The 21301-nt window shown below is 38.7% G+C and overlaps 1 protein-coding gene across 1 annotated transcript in view; it reads right to left on the bottom strand.

Moving 5' to 3' along the window:
* The window catches only part of GTF2A1L (general transcription factor IIA subunit 1 like), a 42538-nt gene extending 34930 nt beyond the window's left edge, over positions 1 to 7608 (bottom strand). The window contains exons 1-3 of the mRNA XM_049651458.1: positions 7500 to 7608; positions 5111 to 5212; positions 4588 to 4711 (exon numbers count right to left, since the gene is read on the bottom strand). Of these exons, the coding sequence (XP_049507415.1) occupies positions 4588 to 4711; positions 5111 to 5212; positions 7500 to 7520 (247 nt within the window). The 5' untranslated portion in view covers positions 7521 to 7608. The remainder of the gene's footprint in view (positions 1 to 4587; positions 4712 to 5110; positions 5213 to 7499) is intronic.
* Between the last annotated feature and the right edge of the window lie 13693 nt (positions 7609 to 21301).

Genomic DNA, 21301 nt, shown 5'->3' with positions numbered 1-21301 from the left:
CTCTCTCTCAAAATAAATAAATACACTTAAAAAAGTTTTTTAAACTCCTTTGCAAAAGACAACGTCAGGATAATCTGAAAAGCCAAAGGTTGGAAAAAATGCAAAACACTTATCTGATAATGGGCTGTTATCCAAAATACACAAAGAACTCTTAAAACTCAACTACAACAACCAAATTAAAAAATGGGCCAAAGACCTAAACAGACACTTCACCAAAGAATATACAAATGGCAAATAAGAAGGTGCTCCATATCATATGTCATCAAGGAAATGCAAATTAAAACAATGAGATACCACTATATCCCTATTAGCATGGACAAAGTCAAGAACATTGATAACACCAGACATTGGCAAGAATCTAGATCAATAAGAACTCTCACTATTGCTGGTGGGAATGTAAAATGGTACAGTCACTCTGGAAGACAATTTGGTGGTTGCTTTTAAAACTAAGCATACAACCTAGCAATCACTCTCTTGGGGAGTTGAAAACTTACATCCACACAGAAACCTCCACACAGATGCTTACAGCAGCTTTATTCCTAACTGCCAAAACTTGGCAGCAAGCAACCAAGATGTGCTTCAGTAGGTGAACAATTAAACAGTGACATATCCAGACAATGGAATATTATCCGATGCTGAAAAGAAATGAGCTATCAAGCTTGAAAAGACGTGAGGGAATCCTAAAGTCATATTACTAAGTGAAATAAGCCAATCTGGAAAGGCTACATACTACATGATTCCAACAACAGGACATTCTGAAAAAGGCAAAACTATGAAAATAGTAAAAATATCAATAGTTGCCCTGAGCCGGTGTGGCAGGAAAGGATCAACAGGGGGAGCACAGATTTCCCGGAAAATGAAAATACTCTGTGTGATACTATAATGATGGATACAGGTCATTATAAATTTGCATAAACACATAAGACATGAAAAACCAAGAGTGATAATATAAACTATGGACTCTGGGTGTTTATGATGTGTTAGTGTGGGTTCATCAATTGTAACAAATGTGCCACTCTGGTGGGGGAATGTTGATAACTGAAGAGACTATGCATGAATGGGGCTAAAAGGTGTAGGAGAAATCTCTATCCCTTCTCCTAAATTTGTCGCCAATGTAAAGTTCTGAAAAAAATTATGTCTTTTTTAAAAAGTGGATTTTAAACTATATATAATCATCCTAAAAATAGAACAGCAGTTGACAAATTAGACTCTGCAAACCCTTGGGGGTCCATGAGACCCTTTTACGGTGTCCACAAAGTCAAAATTATTTGTATAATACCAAAACAATAAAAATGTCATTTTTATTCGTTTCTCACTAAATTTTGTTTTTTGTTGCCACTTGCACTTACAGAGCAAAGCACTGATGAGTAAAAGTGAAGGCACATTAGCATGAATTAAGGCAGCAGCACCAAACCCGACCTGGCCACTGTATTTATTCTCCACTGCCATTCACTCACAGTAAAAAAGACAAAAATAATAACAATAAAACTGTTCAACTAAAGAAGTTCCTTAATGCAACCATAAGCAATTATTTTTATGAAATTTCAACACCCAAGTATACATCCCTTTAATATTCTGTGGGATGAAAGGGGAAGAACACATAAAGCATTTCTGCAGCATCCACCAGTACACGGAAGTACACAGAAAAGCACTGGTGCTTTTATTTAAGCTGGGAGCTGTAATCTAGCCTCTTTGTGTTAAACACTGTTTTGCTTGAAAGAATAACTGACACAAACTACAGTTATTCAGACATGGATATCTGGCAGACATTTTTTGAAAATGAACTAACTGTGTCCATCACCTTGACGAAACGGACAGTATTTGTTTGGCAATGATAAAATTCAAAGTTTCATCCCCAAATCTCAATTCTGAAAACCTTACAGCCACCACAGTGAGCTTGATAGCTTCCCAATATTTAAACACTTTTCTGATGAAATGTGGAGATATTAATATGATTTTTTTATCTTGCATAAGGAACAATATTTCAAATGCGTAACTCAGTGAACCAATTTTTTCCAAATAACCAATGTATGTTACAAAATTACACACAGGTTCAAGAGCCATTCAAAGTGTAAGACACACCAGTGAACTTTTACATTACAAAAAAGTCTTTTGGTAAAGTTTCAGATTCCACCTGCAGCTAAGCTCTCAGAAACTACCACTTGTGGACTTTTAGTGTACTATCAAGTTATCTGAAAATGCTATTAAAATATTCCTCTTTTTCCAATTATACATCTGTGGGAAGCTAGGTTTTCTTCATATACTTTAGCCAAAACCACATATCACAACAGATTGAATTCAGATATAGATATGAGATATTAAAGACATTTGCAGAAAAGTAAAGTAACACCACTCCTGTCATTAAACATTTTTTATTCTGGAAAATGCTTACTGCTAACAAATATATGTTATGTTAACATATGATCCATTTTTTTATTATAAACCAACATTTTTTAAAAATTTCTCAGCTTTATTTTTTTAGGTAGGCTCCATACTGAACTTACGACCCTGAGATCAAGACCTGAGCTGAGATCAAGAGTCAGACACAACCAAGTGAGCCACTCAGGTGCCCCTAAATTTCTCAGCTTTAATTTCTAATATTTCTAATTCTAATTTCTAATATGTAAACATATATTTACAACTTCCGTTAAAAAAAAAAAAGTTCTTTGAGGCCCTCAATTTTAAAAGTACAAAGGGGTCCTGAGACCCAAAAAAAGGTTGATCATTGAAGATACAGGAAATTATTAAGCAAATGGATAATACAGTCAAAGAAAATATGACAGGGCAAAAAGCTCTAAAGATGGAACAAAGGCAAATGACTTACTCCATTGTAGATTTAATTTGAACTTGTTATCAAGAGATAAAAAGGTTGCAGAAGTAAGTTAGTTTAGGTTATTTTAATCGGGCCTTTAAAAGCACACAATGAGAAGGTATAATTAAGAAGTACTTCAATTTTACAAGGCTATTTACTTCAAGAATTTTATTGTAGGAAACCTAGAAATGAAGGGGGATAAAAACAAGGCCTGTAATGCATTTTTAAAGGATACATGTACTTCCTCCTAAACCTTTTCATTACAAAATGATGTAGAAGAGAATAAAAACTGTCTTGTTTAAATGTAATTATTTCTATTATTCTAACTTTCAAGACAGAATAAGAATCAAGTGCTGAGTGAAAGCCAGATAGACATATTAGTTGCAAGACTATTTTGTGATTTAAATCACTGGTAATATTACCATCTTGCGGCAAAATCAAGTATTGCAATTTTGAATGACAAAGAACCTGTAAAGTGTTAACTGCTTTTGATAAAAGACAGTCAAGTCTTTTACTCCTCCACGCTGGCCACTCTCCAAGTCGCTCCTGGGTAAAAAAATCTTTAAAGTTCTTCAGTAAAGAATAAAGAATGTTATTTCAATAGAGAAATAAAAGGGATGACCTAATAAAATAGTTAAGTTAAAAACAGAAGCATAACCAAAACCTAGTAACTGATGTAAAATGTTTCAATGCTTCAACTTGGTAATTAAAACTGCCATGGTTAATTCTTATAAAGCAAAGTTATACTTTATAAGCATAGCATTAGATAAAATCTATGTTTGGTAATTCAATATTATTAACTTATTAAGTTATAATTGCTGCCACACTTAAATTCTCTTGTTTTGTCATAAAGAAGGTACTAGCCTCCCTACTATTTTCTCTTCACCTTGGTCCATTTGATTTTCTTTGGAATTTTCCCAAGGATGCAATGAACAACCTAGTTATTACTGACAATCTAATCCAAAATCTACCCTTGCTTCTTGCAGACACTGATCTATTTAATTTCAGCTAAACACAGTAAAACCCATGTCTGTGTGTGTCTGCATGCAGACATATACATATACACACATTAGGATAGCATAAAAATTGTAAGAATCAGAAAAGAATAAAGGATAGAAAGATATCACAGCATTGTTTATCTTTTCTTAGCTACTTTTTTCCAGTTTAAATGGATATATATAATATGGAAAATTATTTCCCTTAAAAGCAGAGGTTTAGATGAAGTCCAAGAATAAAGACAAAGTGCGCAAGGTGCATTTCTAGCCATTATGTAATATCCAAAACAGTGAGGTAGTCTGAATAACCTCTATATTCTTCTTAACTCTCCATTTTGCTTCCAAAACAATAGCAGATTTATAATTTATACAAGCAAGAGAGAAAGAATTCACAACCATGGAACAACCCATCTTTCCCTCTGCTTTTTCAGCAATGGTGGCTGGGTTGTTCTGTGACTCAACCCAATCAAATTCTCTGAAATAACCAATGGATACTCACAATAGCCCATCAACTATGTAACTTGTTCCTCCAAAGTAACACTTGGTCACCTCTGCAGACTTTAATATTAAAAAAAAAAAAAAAAAAAAAAACTAGTTTGAATAACCTAATTTTTGTTACCAATAATTACATGCAGTGACAATTTATTGTTTATTTAATAGTAATGATTTTGAGGTCCAAGCCCTCTCACCTTAAGAAAATTACCCTAATTCAAAACCACCACCAAATGAGAATTTGTTCTGAAAAATCCAAACAGTACTAATTTACTAGCTGTATCCAACCTGTTGATGACTGTAATGTTTGGTGCAAGCTGTTTGGCAACTGAAGGGTGAACACAGGTGAATGTGTACTATTTCTGAAGAAGTCTTCTGTTGCTTTAGACTGCAAAACCTTTGTTTCCCAGAGCTGCAGAGACAAAAATGTTTGCTTTTTAAAAATAAATAAAACATTAAGATATTTTTTTCTTTTTAATTTTTTAAAAAATTGTTAGTTCAAAAAAAAAAAATTGTTAGCTCAGGGGTGCCTGGGTGGCTACGACTTCAGCTCAGGTCATGATCTCACAGTCTGTGAGTTCAAGCCCTACATCAGGCTGGCTGCTGTCAGTACAGAGCCCACTTCAGATCCTCTGTCCCCCTTCGCTTTGCCTCTCCCTTTCTTGTACTCTCTTAAAAATAAACATTTAAAAACACAAAGTGTCAGCTGATGGCAATTAAGGGGTTAAACAATTAAGGGGTTAAAACTATAATTTATCAGTTTCTTAAGATGAAAAAACGACAAAAAAGGAAACTTGTATTGTCTACAAACCTGCTTCAAGACTTTTAAAACTTGCTCCTCTATACCTTCTTCAGCAAATAGATCCCGCACTCCTTCAATTACATCTTCAATTACAGATCTATAGAGTTTAGGCTAAATAAAAGCAATTGTTAAAGTTTTAAACTCCCAAGCTTGAATGTATTCAGCCTTAAAAAGACATGCAGTGTATATTTTCTTATGGTTTAAAGAAAAACCACCATAAAGATATTTACTGGTGCAATCTACTCCCAATATAGCCTCAGCTGTCCATAAATTGTCAGCTTCTGACCCATAGCCTCATTCTATCTACGAGGCTGACTTACAGGACTACCATCAAATATGAGATAATAATCTTATCAAGATGTTAGGTTACAGTTGGGTTACTTGATTTTTCTGTCAGAATTTAACCCCCACTCCGCCTTTTAAAAAGGGAAGTTAATTTAAAGCAGATGGAAATCAACCTTCTGTCTTCAATTTACTTTTTTCTCAGAGGCCAAAGTAGCTTTTTTTAAAGTTCACTGCATTACTTCCACAAACGTAAACTGCAAGTCATAAGATTGAAATGAGCACTTGGGGCACCTGGGTGGCTCAGTCAGTTAAGCGTTCAACTTCGGCTCAGGTCATGATCTCACGGTTCGTGGGTTCGAGCCCCACATCCGGCTCTGTGCTGACCACTCAGAGCCTGGAGCCTGCTTCGAAATCTGTGTCCCTCTCTCTCGCTCTCTGCCCTCCCCGACTCGCTCTCTGTCTCTCTCTCAAAAATAAACATTAAAAAAAACTAAAATAACAAAAATAAAAGATTGAAATGAGCACTTACAATAGAGTAACCAAAGCCTATCCCACTTCCAAAATACATGTAGTCCAAAAAAATATTCTGAACCACTGCCAAGGAAAATTGCAACTGCACCAAAACGGAGTCATAACAGAAACTAAGGAGGACATGAATGAATTATAGCCTTCCACAAGACTGTGGCGATAAAAACTCTGACATTCTAGGACTGCTCTTTCATACTACCCAGTGAATACTCTAAATACTCCTACTCACACCAAGAGTAGCTAGGTCTTTAATCCTTTTAAACATCCAGGATAAGCTTATGAATAGGCCAATCAGTAACATTTAAATAATACGTTATTCACAGGCATATCCATTAAGATTAAGTGCCCTAGATTAGTTGCTTCTTTTAAAACAGTTTACCCTGATAAAGGCATACTAAATTGATGCTTCAATGTTAGTTCCAGCTAGTGTGATCACATTTAAAGCAAGAAAAAAAAACTCTTGGGGGCTAAAAATTTCTTTTAAGATCCACCCTCAGAGTATAAGAGGGCATCAAAAATAACCCATTAGAACACAATTTTTCAAAAGCAAAATAGGTATTGAACATACTTTCTCTTCTGGAACTACAGTTAGACTTTATACTCTTTCCCTGCTACCTTTATTAAAACTATGCATAGTCCAGGAAATTCATCTTAACCTCTTGTCAATTTAAAAGAAAACACTCACACCTTCCTTGGGGTTCATCATCAGATAAAATGGTATACATGGTAAGCTTATATTCAAGCCTGACATATCTTAAAATAATTAACATAAAAAAATAGACACACATTGAAATAATAACATGGCTCTAAAAATGGACCTTTTTATGCTGCATATGTATACATGAAACCCATAAAATAACAGCAACAGAGCTGGACAAGCACACTGCCTTTCACCAAATGTGAAGTTGTTCAGGTGAACTGAAAATAAAGGTGAATCCTTGTTTTTTTGCAATTCAGGTTTTTTAAAGTGACAGAGCGTTTCACAAGTGCCATTTAGCCTGTCAATTCTCATTGAGAGGTTTACGTACCTCTTAAGGGTAGGAGAACAATGTTGGTGTTTAATTCCAATTGTATACTTAAGTATTAAGATGAAGGATGGGGAAAAGGCGGGGGGGGGGGGTGTAGGCAAGAACTCGAAAAATATGCAGTAACACGTTAGATCACATTACTTGTTATTTCAGATAAATAATATAGCTTAGAGTCAACAATGGCCATACCAAAATTAAGAACTGCAGTTAGAGCACAACTGAACTTGGGAATTTTCTAAACACAGAGGAAACTAAGAGGGTTAATCTGAGTTCCAGGTCTAACCACTTCTTCCAGATAGCCTCAGTGTGGGTGAAGAGGGAGGAGAGGCCCCGGTTCCTCTTGCGGGGGCCAGTCCCAACTTCCGGCTCATCTGATCCTCATCGACCTCCTCCAACACTGACCCTCACAGCCGGGGCCGCTAAGGGAAAGGGTTTCTGAAAATCTGTGAAGGGCCAGGAGGCAAAAAAGAGTGTGTAGAGCCGGGCCACCGTGATCCCTGGCCCGGCCCTCCCTCTACACAGAGCACAGGCCAAGGGGCCAGGCTGGTCCTCCTTACCACGGGGTTGACGCTGGCCATGATAGCGGCTCCGGTGCCGCCCCCCTCGCGCCTGCACAGCACGCGGTGCTCTGCCGAGGCCCACTCCCCGCACGCTTTGAACGGTGGCCGGCGGCTTGCACGTTGCTACGCAGGGACGCTGGGGGCGGGGCAGGGGAGGAGAGAATGTGGGCTGAGCAGGGTACACCGAATTGAGGGGAAGAGGTTGGCAGGCTTGAATGAGCCAAGAAGCCAGCTAAAATGGTCCGATTAAGTGTGATCTAACCAGCTTTCGGCCATTCAGCTGACCCCTGAAGAAACTTTATTTTCTCAGTCTGTAAAATAAAGGCTAAGAAAATAGGGGAGACACGATGCAGTGGTAGATTCCAGTTCACCTTCAGCTTGGAAGGGGGTTGGGCTAGGAAAGTGGGGAGACTAGTGGCATCTGCCCTCACCTTTTACCAATTTTCACCCTTCCTTCTACGCACCACTCACAGCTGAACTCCAGTAAAAGTATAAATGAGCTAAATAATTCTAAAATTGATAGTCAAAGTGTAGAAGACCAACATTAGCATCATCTGGGAACCTGTTAAAAATGCAAATTATTGGGTCCCACCCTAGACCTAGTGAATCAGAAACTCTAAGGATGGGGCCCAGCATTCTGTAACTTTAACAGGCTCTCCAGACGATTCTGATGGGTGCTGAAATGAGATTCACTGTCCCAAGACAAAGATTCTCAGCTTTGGCTGCACATTGAAATCACCTGGAGAGTTTAATAACCATTTGGCACCTGAGTCTCACCCCAGAGACTGATTCCACTATGCAGCTTAGGTAGAGAAGGAGTGTTAAAGTCAGCACCCCACTACTACCCAGGCTCTTTTCCTTCTCAGGTAGAAATCACCATCTCTTGACCTGCAATAATTCCCTCCCTCCCCTGAAAGGCAGAGCATCTAGGAGCATACCTTGACTAGGGCTGAGGATACATCTAAGCATAGATAACATGGAGTCTTAAGAAAGAGAGAAAGTCATCTATTGCCACTACTCTGCCTTTTAAATAGCCTTTTTACTCTGCAGATAGGTCCTGACTTAACCAGATGGCTAAGTTATTTAATTATTAAAAATCATATCAGGTTTTAAATTGGCTGTTTATTTATTTGTATAAGTTCAGTAGAGCTATTTATGCCCTACACTCTGTATTCACTTTGCCTGGGCCAGGTACCTTATGATTTGTGAGCTTCAAGCAGCTGATTTATATGGAGCCCTTTAGAAGGCTTTCTGAAATTAAAAACTATCTGAAATTTCTTTTACAAAAAGCCAAGAATTTTAAAGAGTAATTTTTAATGATTGTATCTCTAACTGGCAATTTACTACCAGAAGTATGCAAAATGATTTATCTGTCACCCAAAATACAAAAGCTAAAAGCAGTCATTGATTCCTACTGATATGATAAATCCAATTAAATTATTCAAGCTGAGAAATAAGAAGGCTGAAAGATCTCTTGTTTTCCAAACTTTCATAGCCAAGTTTTAAAACCTTCTTCTTAAATGCATATGATTGGTAATCACCTAACAGCATATTGTTTTATATTACTTCCTTGTATATTTTACCCTTCTCAAGGCTATATTGTAGATCATACATACTTCTGAAATTAAGTTTGAACCTTAATACCCAAAAGAAGTGTCACTAAGAGTTGAATTGTTATTGCTTAGTATACTTAATAGACTCAGGTCAGAGAGGCATTATGTATCTTTGGCAGAGAAATGTCAGCAACTTTCCATTTGCCTCTTGTGGTCTTTCTGGATGATCACTAGTAAGTTCAGATATAATTTGTTCCCAATAATAAATAATAGCTTTTAGAGGAGGTATACTTTAACCCATGTTCTAGGTGAATCCATGTTGTAAAATCTGCTCTGGATCTGTGGTAGCCACCATTCATGATGGCCCCAATGATCCTCACCTCCTGGCATTCACAACTTTGTGTTGTCCCTCCGACACTGTACCATGGTTTGTCTGGGTAGCAAATAGGATAAAGGAGAAATAATGTTGTATCACTTCTGAGATTAAGTTAAAAATGACTGTGGCTTCCTTCCTTGAGATTCCTTCAGATCATTCACTTTGGGAGACAGTAGCTATCATGTTGTGGGGACACTCAACCTGTGGAGAGGTTTGTGTGGCAAAGAACTGAGAGTCCAGCCCATAGCTAACAAAGATCAGAAGCCTGTAGACAATCACATGAGTAAGCTTGGAAATTGATCCTTCCCCCTTTAGGTGGTCCAAGGTGACAGTTTGACTGCATTCCTTTGAGAGATCTTGAAACAGAACCCCCCTCTAGGCATCTTGTGATTCCTAGTCCTGAGAAATTGTGTGAGATAATAAACACACGTCATTTTAAGCAGTTAAATGTGGGGATAATTTTTTTTTTAATTCTAGAGAAAGAGAGAGCACACAGCAGGGGAGAGGGGCAGAGGGAGAGTGAGAATCTTAGGCAGGCTCCATGCCCATCGGGGGTGGGGTGGGAGAGAGGGGTTGATCCCACAACCCTGCGATCACGACCTGAGCAGAAATCAAGAATCAGATGTTCAACCAACTGAGCCACCCAGGCTCCCCTGGGGATAATTTGTTACACAGCATGAGATGCAGGGCCCATTGTCTGATTGGATTGTGACTAGTGAAGGCTTAGTTCTACCTCATTGTAATCTCAGCACTTAAAAGTTTTTTTAATACCCTCATCAATCACAAGAGCATTTGAAAAGTATGTAAAGGAATCTTTATAGACTGATATCTGGTGGTGTTGACCCCAGGTTATCATCAAGCAAGCAAACTCTTATAGTCATGTAATGATCATATTTCTTTTGTCAATTTTTCAAACCCACTGGGGAAGTGTGTTGCATACACAAAACACTTTTGATGCTGAAATTGAAATTTCAAGATCCCAAAACTTCAGTGAGGCAAGTTTCAGTGACTATTTTTTATGTTAGTAAATAACCTAAAATGAGAATAAAAAAGGAATGCTGAGCTTTGGTCCTTCTTTGAGTATTCGGTTCTTTGAAATTATACCTGTGGCAAAGCATGAAGCTCTTCCCTAGCTGCCCATCACAATTTGGAACACCATGTTTTCATTTTCTCCTGCTTTACTTAGAGACTATAATACATAATATTACATTTATGATCGATGCCTGTTTTGCAACATTTAAGCAAATCTAATAATTGGATTAATTTCTTTGTATTCCATATACTCTAGTTATTTTTGCCCAGAGGTTTCGGTGCTACTATTACAAAAGTAAAGAAATAATTTCACTTTGCTTATTGTGAGAAAAGGCCAGATCTATGAAGTCCTTTCTCTGAATGAGAATGTTTTTTAAAAAATGTATTTTAGAGACAGCCCATTATCTTTTACATATTAAATTTTACAGTCAAATGCAGAGCATTTCAGTAACTGTACAGGCTCTAAATTATATATTTAATCAGTAATGAAAAATACAACTTAGTCTCTGAGCACATGACTTAAGGCAGCAACTATTCATAATTAGTTTCTGAACATTTTGCAACCACTGCACTAAACCCAGCAGTATTTCGCTTCTCTATCTGTTTGATCCTTCACATCTTCCAGGAAATGAAAATCCAGATAATCTCTGCCCCACCTTGTAACTTTGAAATTGTTACAGGTAGTTCTGATTTATGTATATTCTGTACTTCTGTAACATTTTCCATTTTCTAATCCAAAATCAACTTACATTATTTGAACATCAGATATTGCTTCACCATGATGAATTCCCTCTCCCCACCTCAAAAGGATTTCAGTTAAAATGACTGTGTCACAATGCTATGGCCAGCTGGTGACGTTATCACACAGTGTAATGCTGTTAATGATCACAGTACTGCCTATCTCAAAATGTTTTCACATTAAAGAGATGTATGCGTGATGCACGTATGAAAATTAGTGATTATAATTAACTCACCAAAAGTATGGAGGATGACTTCCAACACAATGTTCCCCATGGCTACTTTTTCAACATTCTCATCAGGGGCTGATCAGAATTCAGTGACTTTCTAGCTAACGAATGATTCCATTTTCATTCTTTAAATCACAATGTGTATAATCATATACGAACATGAATTATTACCAAGGATAATGTCCATTGTCTTCAGTTAATTTTCCAAACTACATTTCTACTTAGAGACGAGGGAGGTAAAGACCAATAAAACTAGCTTTGTTCCAACAGTACTGTACTTTTCTTCTTATCTAATTTGTCTCATTTTATGAAGCAGCATCTTGAGTATTCTATATTGTTATCTTAGGGGCTTCAAATATCAGGGGAGGCAGGGAAAATATGGAGTAGACACACTTCTTCCTATTCCTTCCACTAAATATAGCTAAAAACTCTAGGTAATGGATATAAAACAAACACAAGAACATCATGAAAGGTAGAGAGAAGAGCACAGACCAGTTAGGGAATTTGCAACCCAAAGAATGACACAGCAGTGAATTCTCTGGTTTTTCTTTTTGTCTCATGTATCCCGAACCAGGTGCTGATGAAGCTGGCAGCCCAGAAACACCAACAGTCACAGACAAAAAAGAACAAAAGGCTCTCTTTCTAGCCAAAGAACCAAGAAAGAGGCAGCAAGACAGAAAACTCTTTTTTTTTTAAGTTTATTTATTTATTTTGAGAGAGATAGAGCATGCACACAAGTGGGGTAGGGCAGAGAGAGAGGGAGAGAGAGAGGATCCCAAGCTGGCTCCGAGCTGTCAGCTCGGAGGCCAACGCTGAAGTCAAGAGTCAGATGCTTAACCGACTGAGCCACCCAGGTGTCCCAAAACAGAAAACTCTTAAACAACTGCTCTACTAGAAAAAAAAAATGGCCACATCCTAAACCTGTCAGCGAAGGCAAAGTAGACTTCCACTCTTATCCACATATAACAAGGTGCAGCCATTCCCATGATGTCACTGAGTACCACACGTGATGCCTGGATTTGCACTTCACCCAGCTATAGAGAAACATCCCTACCACCCACTGGGGTTGTCAGAGAAGGCCAAGATTTTAATTCCTGCTGGTGATAGTGAGACCTGTCCCTTGCAGTGTAGCAGAGGTCATGTGAGAAGGAGCAACAAGGCACCATTTCCTGTCTCAGCCGGAGTGATGTCAGTGGAAGCCTGTTGTGAAGCATGAACTTCCCCCCTACCCAATACTAATGAAAGCTCCCCCCTCCCCTGGAGTGTCAACAGAGGCTAAAAGGAGAACCAGCCCTTCACCTCCACCTGGAAATACCAAGATGGCATTCTCACCTTCCCCCACTGACCCACTGTCACTGAAGACCTGCTAAAACAGTTTTAAATAAGATCTAGTCTCATAATAACCAAAATGTCCAGCATGCAACTGAAAATCACCTGTCGTCCAAGAACCAGGAAAATCTCAACTTGAAAGAGAAAAGACAATCAGTAGATAGCAACACAGAGCTGACTAAGATGTGGGAATTATCTGACAAGGATTTTAAAGCAGTCTTACTAAAACTTCTTTGATGAGCATTCAAGCAAGCAATTAAATGAGCACTTTAAACAAATGAAAAAAAAGTCTCTACAAGGAAATAGAAGATACAGAGAAGAACCAAATGGAAGTTTTATGACTGAAAAATAGAATAACCAAAGTAAAAATTCTATGGATGGGCTTGCTATGTGTTGGATTATATCTCCCAAAAAAGGTAGAGTGAAGTCCAAACCTGCAGTACCTCAGACTGTGACCTTATTTGGAAATACAGTCATTGCAGATACAATTAGCTAATATGAGGTCATACTGGAGTAGGGTGGGCCCCTAACCCAATATGACTGATGTCTTTTTCAGAGAAGGACAAAGACACACAGAAAGAAGACAGTCATGTGACAAAGAGGCAGAAATTGGAGGGATGCATCTACAAACTAGGAATGCCAAAGATACCAGCAAACACCAGAATCTAGAAAAAGCAAGGAAGACAGTCTCCCTTACAGGTTTCAGAGGGAGTATGGCTGGGTCAATACCCCGATTTCAAACTTCTAGCCCAACTTCAAATCGAGATAATAAGTTTCTGTTATTTTAAGTTACTCAGTGCATAGTAGTCTCTTACAGCAGCCCTAGGAAACTATACAAGGCTCAGCAGCAGAATGGAGAGCACAAAGCAAAGAATCCGTGAACTTGAAAACAGAACAATAGAAATAGCCCAATTTGAACAATGAAGAGAAAAATAGACAATGGAAATATAAGTGTCTTTCTTGTCAGGAACCATAAAGGCCAGGAGGAGGTGGGCTGAAAAGAACTGTCAACTCATTATCCCAAATGCAGTGAAAATATCCTTCAAAGAAAAAAGGGAAAATCAAAATATTCTCAAATGAAAGAAAACTAAGATTATCTATCACCAGCAAAGCTACCCTAAAAGTATGGCTAAAGGTAGTTCTTGAAATAGAAAGGAAATGATAAAAGGAGGAAAGAAAGAAAGAAAAAAGAAAGAAAGAAAGAAAGAAAGAAAGAAAGAAAGAAAGAAGAAAGAAGAAAGAAAGGGAGAAAGGGAGGTAGGGAGGGAGGAAGGAAGGGGAATGAAAAATACAAAATGTGTAAATGTAACAGACTTTCCTTCTCTTGGCTTTTTGAATGTAGCAAAAGCTACAAAGAGAAATACATTCAAAATACTCTAGATAAATCAAAATGGAATTCTAAAAAAAATGTACAAGTAACCAACAGGAAAGCAGGAAAAAGAAAAAAAAATAAAGAACAGAGGGAACGAACAGAAAAATATAGGCACAAACCTGTGTTGGCAAGAATGTGAAGAAAGTGTAAACGGTGCAGCTAGTTTGGAAAACAGTTTGGCAGTTTCTTGAAAAATTAAAAATAAATTTCCCATATGACCCAGCAATTCCACTCATACCCAAGAGAAATGAAAACATGTCCACACAAAGATTGGTACATGAATATTCATAGCAGCACTGTTGATAATAGCAAAAAAGTGAGGAAAACCCAAATTTCCATCAAATGATAAATTGTCAAATAAAATGTGGTATAGCCATGCAATGGAATACTATTAGACAATAAAAAGGAATGAAGTACTGATACATGCATGAACCTGGATGAACACAGATACACAATATGAATGAGCTTCAAAAACATTACAGTGGAGCACCTAAGTGGCTCAGTTGGTTGAGCATCCAACTTCGGCTCAGGTCATGAACTCACACTTCATGGGTTCAAGCCCTACATGGGGCTCTATACTGACAGCTCAGAGCCTGAAGCTTCCTTTGGATTCTGTGTATCCCTCTCTCCCTGCTTATGTTCTGTCTCTGTCCCTCAAAAATGAATAAACATTCAAAAAATAATTTTTTTAAGATTATAGTAATTTAAGGAAGCCAGAGACAAAAAAAAACTTCTATTGTTTAATTCTATTTATATTAAATGTCCAGAAGAGGCAAATCTATAAAGACAGAAATTAGATTAGTGGTTGCCTGGGGCTGCGATGAAAAAGAGAAGCAACTGAAAATGGGCTCCAGGAATTTTGGGCGGAGATGGGAATGTTCTAAAATTGATTGTAGTGATGTGATGGTTGTACAATTCTGTGGATGTACTAAAAATCTTTGAATTGTACACTTAAAACAGGTGAACTTTATGAGATACAGTCATCAAGAAAGTTGTCAAAAGGTATCAAGGTTTCAGGGGAGTTAGGGTGGACCTAATTTTTTTTAATTACGGTAAAATAAACATGACAAAATTTGCCATCTTAACCATTTTTAAGTGCACAGTTCAGTGGCATTAAGTACATCTGCATTGTTGTGCAACTATCACCACCACCCATCTCTATAAGTCTTTTCATTTTGCAAAACTGAAACTCCGTGCCCACTGAACAGTAGTAACTCTCCATTTCAACTTGGAGCTGCGTTTTATCCTTGTGTGGACAGGTCTAGGAAATTAAGCAACTGGTATTGTTTCAAATGCAGGAAAAAAACTTTCCGAAGCTACAGAATGGTTCCAAAATATGTTTAACAAAAGACAGATACTTTCATTTCACAACCAAAAACACCACTCCATTGGGTGTTGGGTATTCAATGAGAAACCATGACTGCTGGCCCATAGGAGGTGCTAAAAGCCTATGAAGAAGGCTTCCTTCTTCATTTTCAGCAGCTTTTAAAAATAAGATGGAATCAAATTTTAAAGCAAACACTTTATTTTTTTTTCATCCTCTTGAAGATATATGTGTTTAGTAAGAAAAAGTATATTTATATGTGTGATAGATTTTAAATTTCTTGAAGACTGGGGCTGTGTATTATTATCTTTATATGTCTCCATAGTATCTCCACTACAGAAATCATTCATTGAATGTTACTGATTTGAATTTTTAGTTAAACTGCTCTAAAATGAGGGCGCTTGGGTGGCTCATTCGGTTAAGCCTCCAACTCTTGGTTTTGGCTCGGGTCATGATCTCACAGTTCATGGGTTTGAGCCCTGCATTGGGCTCCATGCTGGCAGTGAGGAGCCTGCTTGGGATTCTCTCTCTTTCCCTCTCTCTCTACCCTTCCTCTGCTCATTCTCTCTCTTTCAAAATAAATAAATAAACTTAAAAAAAATTGTTAACTGCCATAAAATGGAATTCCTAGCCTATTTGTGGGGAAAAAAAATAGGGACCAAAATAAAATTACCAATAGGAGAAGTAGTGCATTGATCTTCATTCATTCATTCATTCATTCGATATTTTTTATTCAACATATAGATCATAAACACTTGCTAAGGGATCAGCACCATAGCATTGACATTGATACAACCATTGCCTACCACCACCCCTGTCTGTGGGCTTCTTCCTAGAAAATGGTAAATTACTGTAGGCAGAGTCACCCCAATCAAAATCCCAGATGGGAGAGAGGAAAGAAAACTACACAAGCAATTACAATGTAATGGGTTAGTAGTCAAAATTACTTATGAGGAGCACCTAACTTGAACAGGGAGAATCAAGGCGGCTTCCTGGAGTAGGACCCCTCAAGTTAGACTGTGGAATGAGCAAGGGATAAAGGAAGGGGGCAGGGAAGAGTGTCCCAGGGCGCTGTACAAGCCAAAGCTTGGCCAGACAAGGGAGGACATGGTGGGTTTGAGAAAATGAGAGCATTTGGCCAGGGGTTAGAGAACAACATAAGTTGGCAAAGTTAAGGCTGGCTGGTCAGTGTCAGATCGTGTGCTCCCCACTGACTGCAGCAGGGAGTGTGGATTGGAGGACAGGCACACTGGAAGCGGAGGAGCAATTACAAGTCTGTGGGGTAAGGAAGAATCAGCAGCTCTGTTTGAAAAGCCTGCAGCAGGCGCAGAGGAAGAACAAGAGATCGACGTTGCTGATGTGTATCCTTTCCTGGTGCTCAGTCATATAAGGCAAAGAGGAAGAAAGGGGTAAGACCTCAAGAGACTTGAGCAAGTTTGGGTGGCCAGGGTGTGGGGTGGAGATCCACCAACAGGGAAAAGGCAATAAAAAAAAGGGTGACAGACGTCATCTAGTTCACAGTTTTACCTCAGGCCACTTCTGGTCCCAGTGTGAGTTTAATATAGAATTTGTCCTTTTCCACAATGAGTACTCAGCAAAGCCTTTGAAAAGTGTTTCAGAAGATCTCAAAATTATCCACTGGAGAGGCAGGCTCTTGGCATTTAACAATGCCACTGTTTAAAGATGCTCTTTCCTTGTCCTTTTCATGGCACTTGAGGACCTTGGGGTGGAATTCTCTCTGAACAGTGTGAAAATATCAAAACAAAGCCCTACAGAAAAGGACAAGCATTTCTACTGGCACCATCGCCCACCCCCACACATCCACTCACAGATCTGCAGCATCTCTCTCAGAGATGAGAAGCAGAAAAAGAGTAAATTCTACACCAGCCACCACTGGGTTTCCCCAATCTGAACATGCATTCTTTGTTAGCGGGATTAATAATCTTCAATTCCAAAATCCCAAGAATTTCCCCATTTGGATCAGTATAGTTGATATTTAAGCATTGCTACCAGTGAAGAACAGAAGTTGAGAAATACATGACCGAACTATTCAAGAAAATAAAATTAAAGTCAGTCTTTTAAAAAAAAATTTTTTTTTGTTAACGTTTATTTATTTTTGGGACAGAGAGAGACAGAGCATGAACGGGGGGGGGGGGGGGGTCAGAGAGAGAGGGAGACACAGAATCTGAAACAGGCTCTAGGCTCTGAGCTGTCAGCACAGAGCCTGACACAGGGCTCGAACTCACGGACCGCGAGATCGTGACCTGAGCCGAAGTCAGACACTTAACCGACTGAGCCACCCAGGCGTCCCTAAAGTCAATCTTAAAGGGGAGTCACAGATACCCCTTCTCTGTGGGAGGGTGAAAAGCTTCTGAATTCAATTCCATTTCTGGAAAAAAAAAAAAAAACTAAAAAATGATACCTTGGATACATATGCCTGCTTGCATCTGTACCCATAAACTCTGCCTTCCCTCCTATTTGCAATGGGTGAATTGTTCATCCCCTTATCTAAATCAGCCCCCCACTAGCACCTCGGAGTCTATCCCCACTGTCTACTCAGAGATATGACCCTAGCAATTTTCTCTCTGTCTTTGGCATCATCCATTTTTCTTTTGCCACCGGATCACTGCCAACATGCAGACATCCACTATCTAGGGGTATTACCAAAGGTTAAAGAGAGGGTGGTCAGTCCCGGGTGCAGGTAATAGCGTGTGCATTGTCTATAGAAAATTTAGATACAAGAATGAAAATGACTTTTAATCCGGTTGCTTTTTCTTTTGCCACGTGCTGGCAATTCTAAGCAATATCTGAGATACAACATTCCCCCACCCTGCTCCTGGCAACTTTTCGTTGGTACAGTGTTCTAAACAACAGCTGGAATCACTGTTGAGTTTTAATAACACACACATAAGCTTCAGATCAGCACATGTTAACTTCTTACCATTTCATGAACATTGTCGTCTGCATAGAAGTTAATCTGAAAAATCCCCAGTTATACAGTTAAACCCAGGACATATAGGGACTCAGATATCCATATTCATTTGGGGAATTCCTAATGGTCCAGAGTCATCCAAATTTGCTTCAGTTCCTGTCTCCATTCCCTTTGGAACTACATATTCCTAGGTGGAAACTATCAATTCACAATAAACAATGACCAGAAAGATGAAAAAGTAAAACTTGAGTTACTTCATTTTTGTCATTCTGTGTGACTCTCCTGTGTGCCATTTGTATCTTTAAATTTAAAAGAATGAAACAGTAGGATGCCTGATTGGTGCCGTAGGAAGAGAATGCAATGCTTAAACTCAGGGTTGTGAATTCAAGCCCCACATTAGGTACAGAGATTACTTAAAAATAAATAAATAAACTTAGAAAATAAATACAAATAAATAAATAAAGAGAGAGATATAGTGTGAATGGCAAGATGTAATAATTTTTGCTTGAGAAGTTTTGTTTGGTTGCTCTATACATGAAATATTTATTGTATTTGAGTAATAATACCTTTAAAATTGAAGTCTATTCTTCTATTTTAATTATTAATTATTTTAAAACTGAAGAAGGAATTAAGAAAACAAAACATTTAATTAGCATTGCCTAGATTGTACCTATTGCAGCTATTTTTGTGTTATTAAAATTCATGTATCAGTTACTGGACAACTATTTACATAGAATGTTATTATACCAGGCTGTAACACAGAACCAAAGTACAGACTATTGGGTAAATATAAAAACTACCAAATAAATAGTTGTATTGTTTTCATCCTGCAGGAACCTAGAGGAATTTGTGGGTGTTCACAAGACTGTGAAACTAGCAGCTAGTTCATAAACATTCTGAATTTCGTAACAAAACCTGAAGTGAGATCTCCATACCAACATGAAATAACACTGGCTGGTGGAGACTAACCAAGAAAAAATTTAAAGCAAAATAAGAGGTGATTGAAGTAATGGCTGGATTTATTTCAAAACTTGTGATGCTTCCAACACCACAAGTACAGTTAATGGAAACACTGAAGAATGCAAGCGGGCACGTCCAAAGCACCTGATAGAAACAATGCAAGATTCAGACGACATGGACTGAAAGATGACAAGGAATCACTTCCTAGAAGTATTGACAATGAGGAAGAGAAGTGAAATTTTAGTAAGAGTCAACATCAATCAGATTTACGAAAACAGTGACAAAGAGGATGGACTTTGGTCTTAAGGCGAAAGGGTGTTAAACAGATCTCATCCTCACCAGCTACTGTCCCAATGTTCTTATTTACAGCAAAGCTCCTCAAAAAAGCCATCTACTCACGGTCTCTACTCCTACTTGAGTTGTCTGTCAACGTCACGGATGATTTCCACGTTGCTAAATTCAAAGACCGATTCTTAGTCCTCGGCTTATACGGTCAGCAGCATTTCAGGTAGCTGATTACACTTATTCCAGTGAGGTACTCTTCCTCCATCTCCTTTACTGGATCATCCTCGTTTTCCTGACCCCTAATATTACAGTCCAAAGACTCAGTACCTAGACCGCTTCTACTTTTTACACTCACTTGTAGGCAATCTCATCCAGTCTTACAGCTTTTGGTGCTAGGGTCTCTAAACATCCCATCTCTGGCTCGACCCTCTTTCCTGCCTGGTGTATTTACCTGGATGTCTGATAGGCCTCTCAAGGTCAACACACTCAACCTGCATTTCTGATCTTTCTCCCCAAACTTTCTCCTATAACTCTTTCTATTCTCCATAAAAGACAGCTCCCATTTTTAGTTACTCAGGCCAAAAGTCTGGGAGTCAGTTTTGTTTCCTTCTTTCCACCACACTGGGAGCCCAATCCAATCCATCAGCACACACTACTGGCTCTGTATTTCAGACATGTCCTGAGTCCAACCATATTTCACCCCCCATTACCATTCCCAGGTACCATTGCCTCTCACCTGGATTATTGCAATAGCCTCCTAACCACGCACTGCTTCTGCCATTACCCACTTTTATGTCCACAGAATCATCATAACATGTAATTCAGTTCATGTCACTCATCTGCACAAACCTTCTAATGGCTCCCGTCTCACTCAGAATAAAATCCAAGTCCTTCCCAAAGACTACAGAGCCCTATGTGATCTGCTTCCCTCACCCACCCACAACCTCCCTGATCTCTCCCCCAGCCATCCTCCCGTTCATCTGCTCCCACCACCCAGCAGCCATCTGCCCTCCTTGGTGTTTCTCCGATAGGCTAAGCACACTCAGACTTCAGTGCCTCTGCAAAAGCATTTCCTTCTGCTGGACACACCCTCCTCTGGGAGATCTTGGTCACTTGCTTCCTCACTCTTTCAGGTCTCTGCTAGAATGTCATCTCATCAGCGAGGACTTCTGGGGCCAACCTATCTAAAATGGGTTTCAATTTTCTGCCATTCTGTTGCTTTTTTCCACCCCCTGCACAGCAATAATCACAACACGGTATCCGTGTATTGTCCAACTTCCCCACTATTAAATATCTTCCACAAGAAGAGGAATTTGCTGTTTGGTGATTGCGTATCCCCAGTGCCTAGAAAAATGCAAGCACACAGTAAGCACACAATAAACATTAGAGTCAGCAAGACAACTAATTAGAACAATGGTCTCATAGCATTTTGAGGTGATTCAAAGTGAACACTTAAAGCAGCCGATGTCAAGCAAGCCTTCTGTACTTCAGAGTGTGGAAGACACCTTTGGGAATGCCTGATGTGTTTAGCCACATTCATACACTTACTCGTGGAAAAATATTGTTCTAACAGGCTTTATAAGAAAATGACAACATCCACCCAGAAAGATTTCTGGAAGACAGTGCCTGTCTTAAAGAGACAATGCTCGTTAGTAGTCTCTGAGGACT

This window comes from Panthera uncia (assembly GCF_023721935.1).
Source record: "Panthera uncia isolate 11264 chromosome A3 unlocalized genomic scaffold, Puncia_PCG_1.0 HiC_scaffold_11, whole genome shotgun sequence".
Taxonomy (NCBI): Eukaryota; Metazoa; Chordata; class Mammalia; order Carnivora; family Felidae; genus Panthera; species Panthera uncia.
Note: the sequence above shows the minus strand (reverse complement) of the source record. Positions and strands in the feature narration are given on the sequence as shown.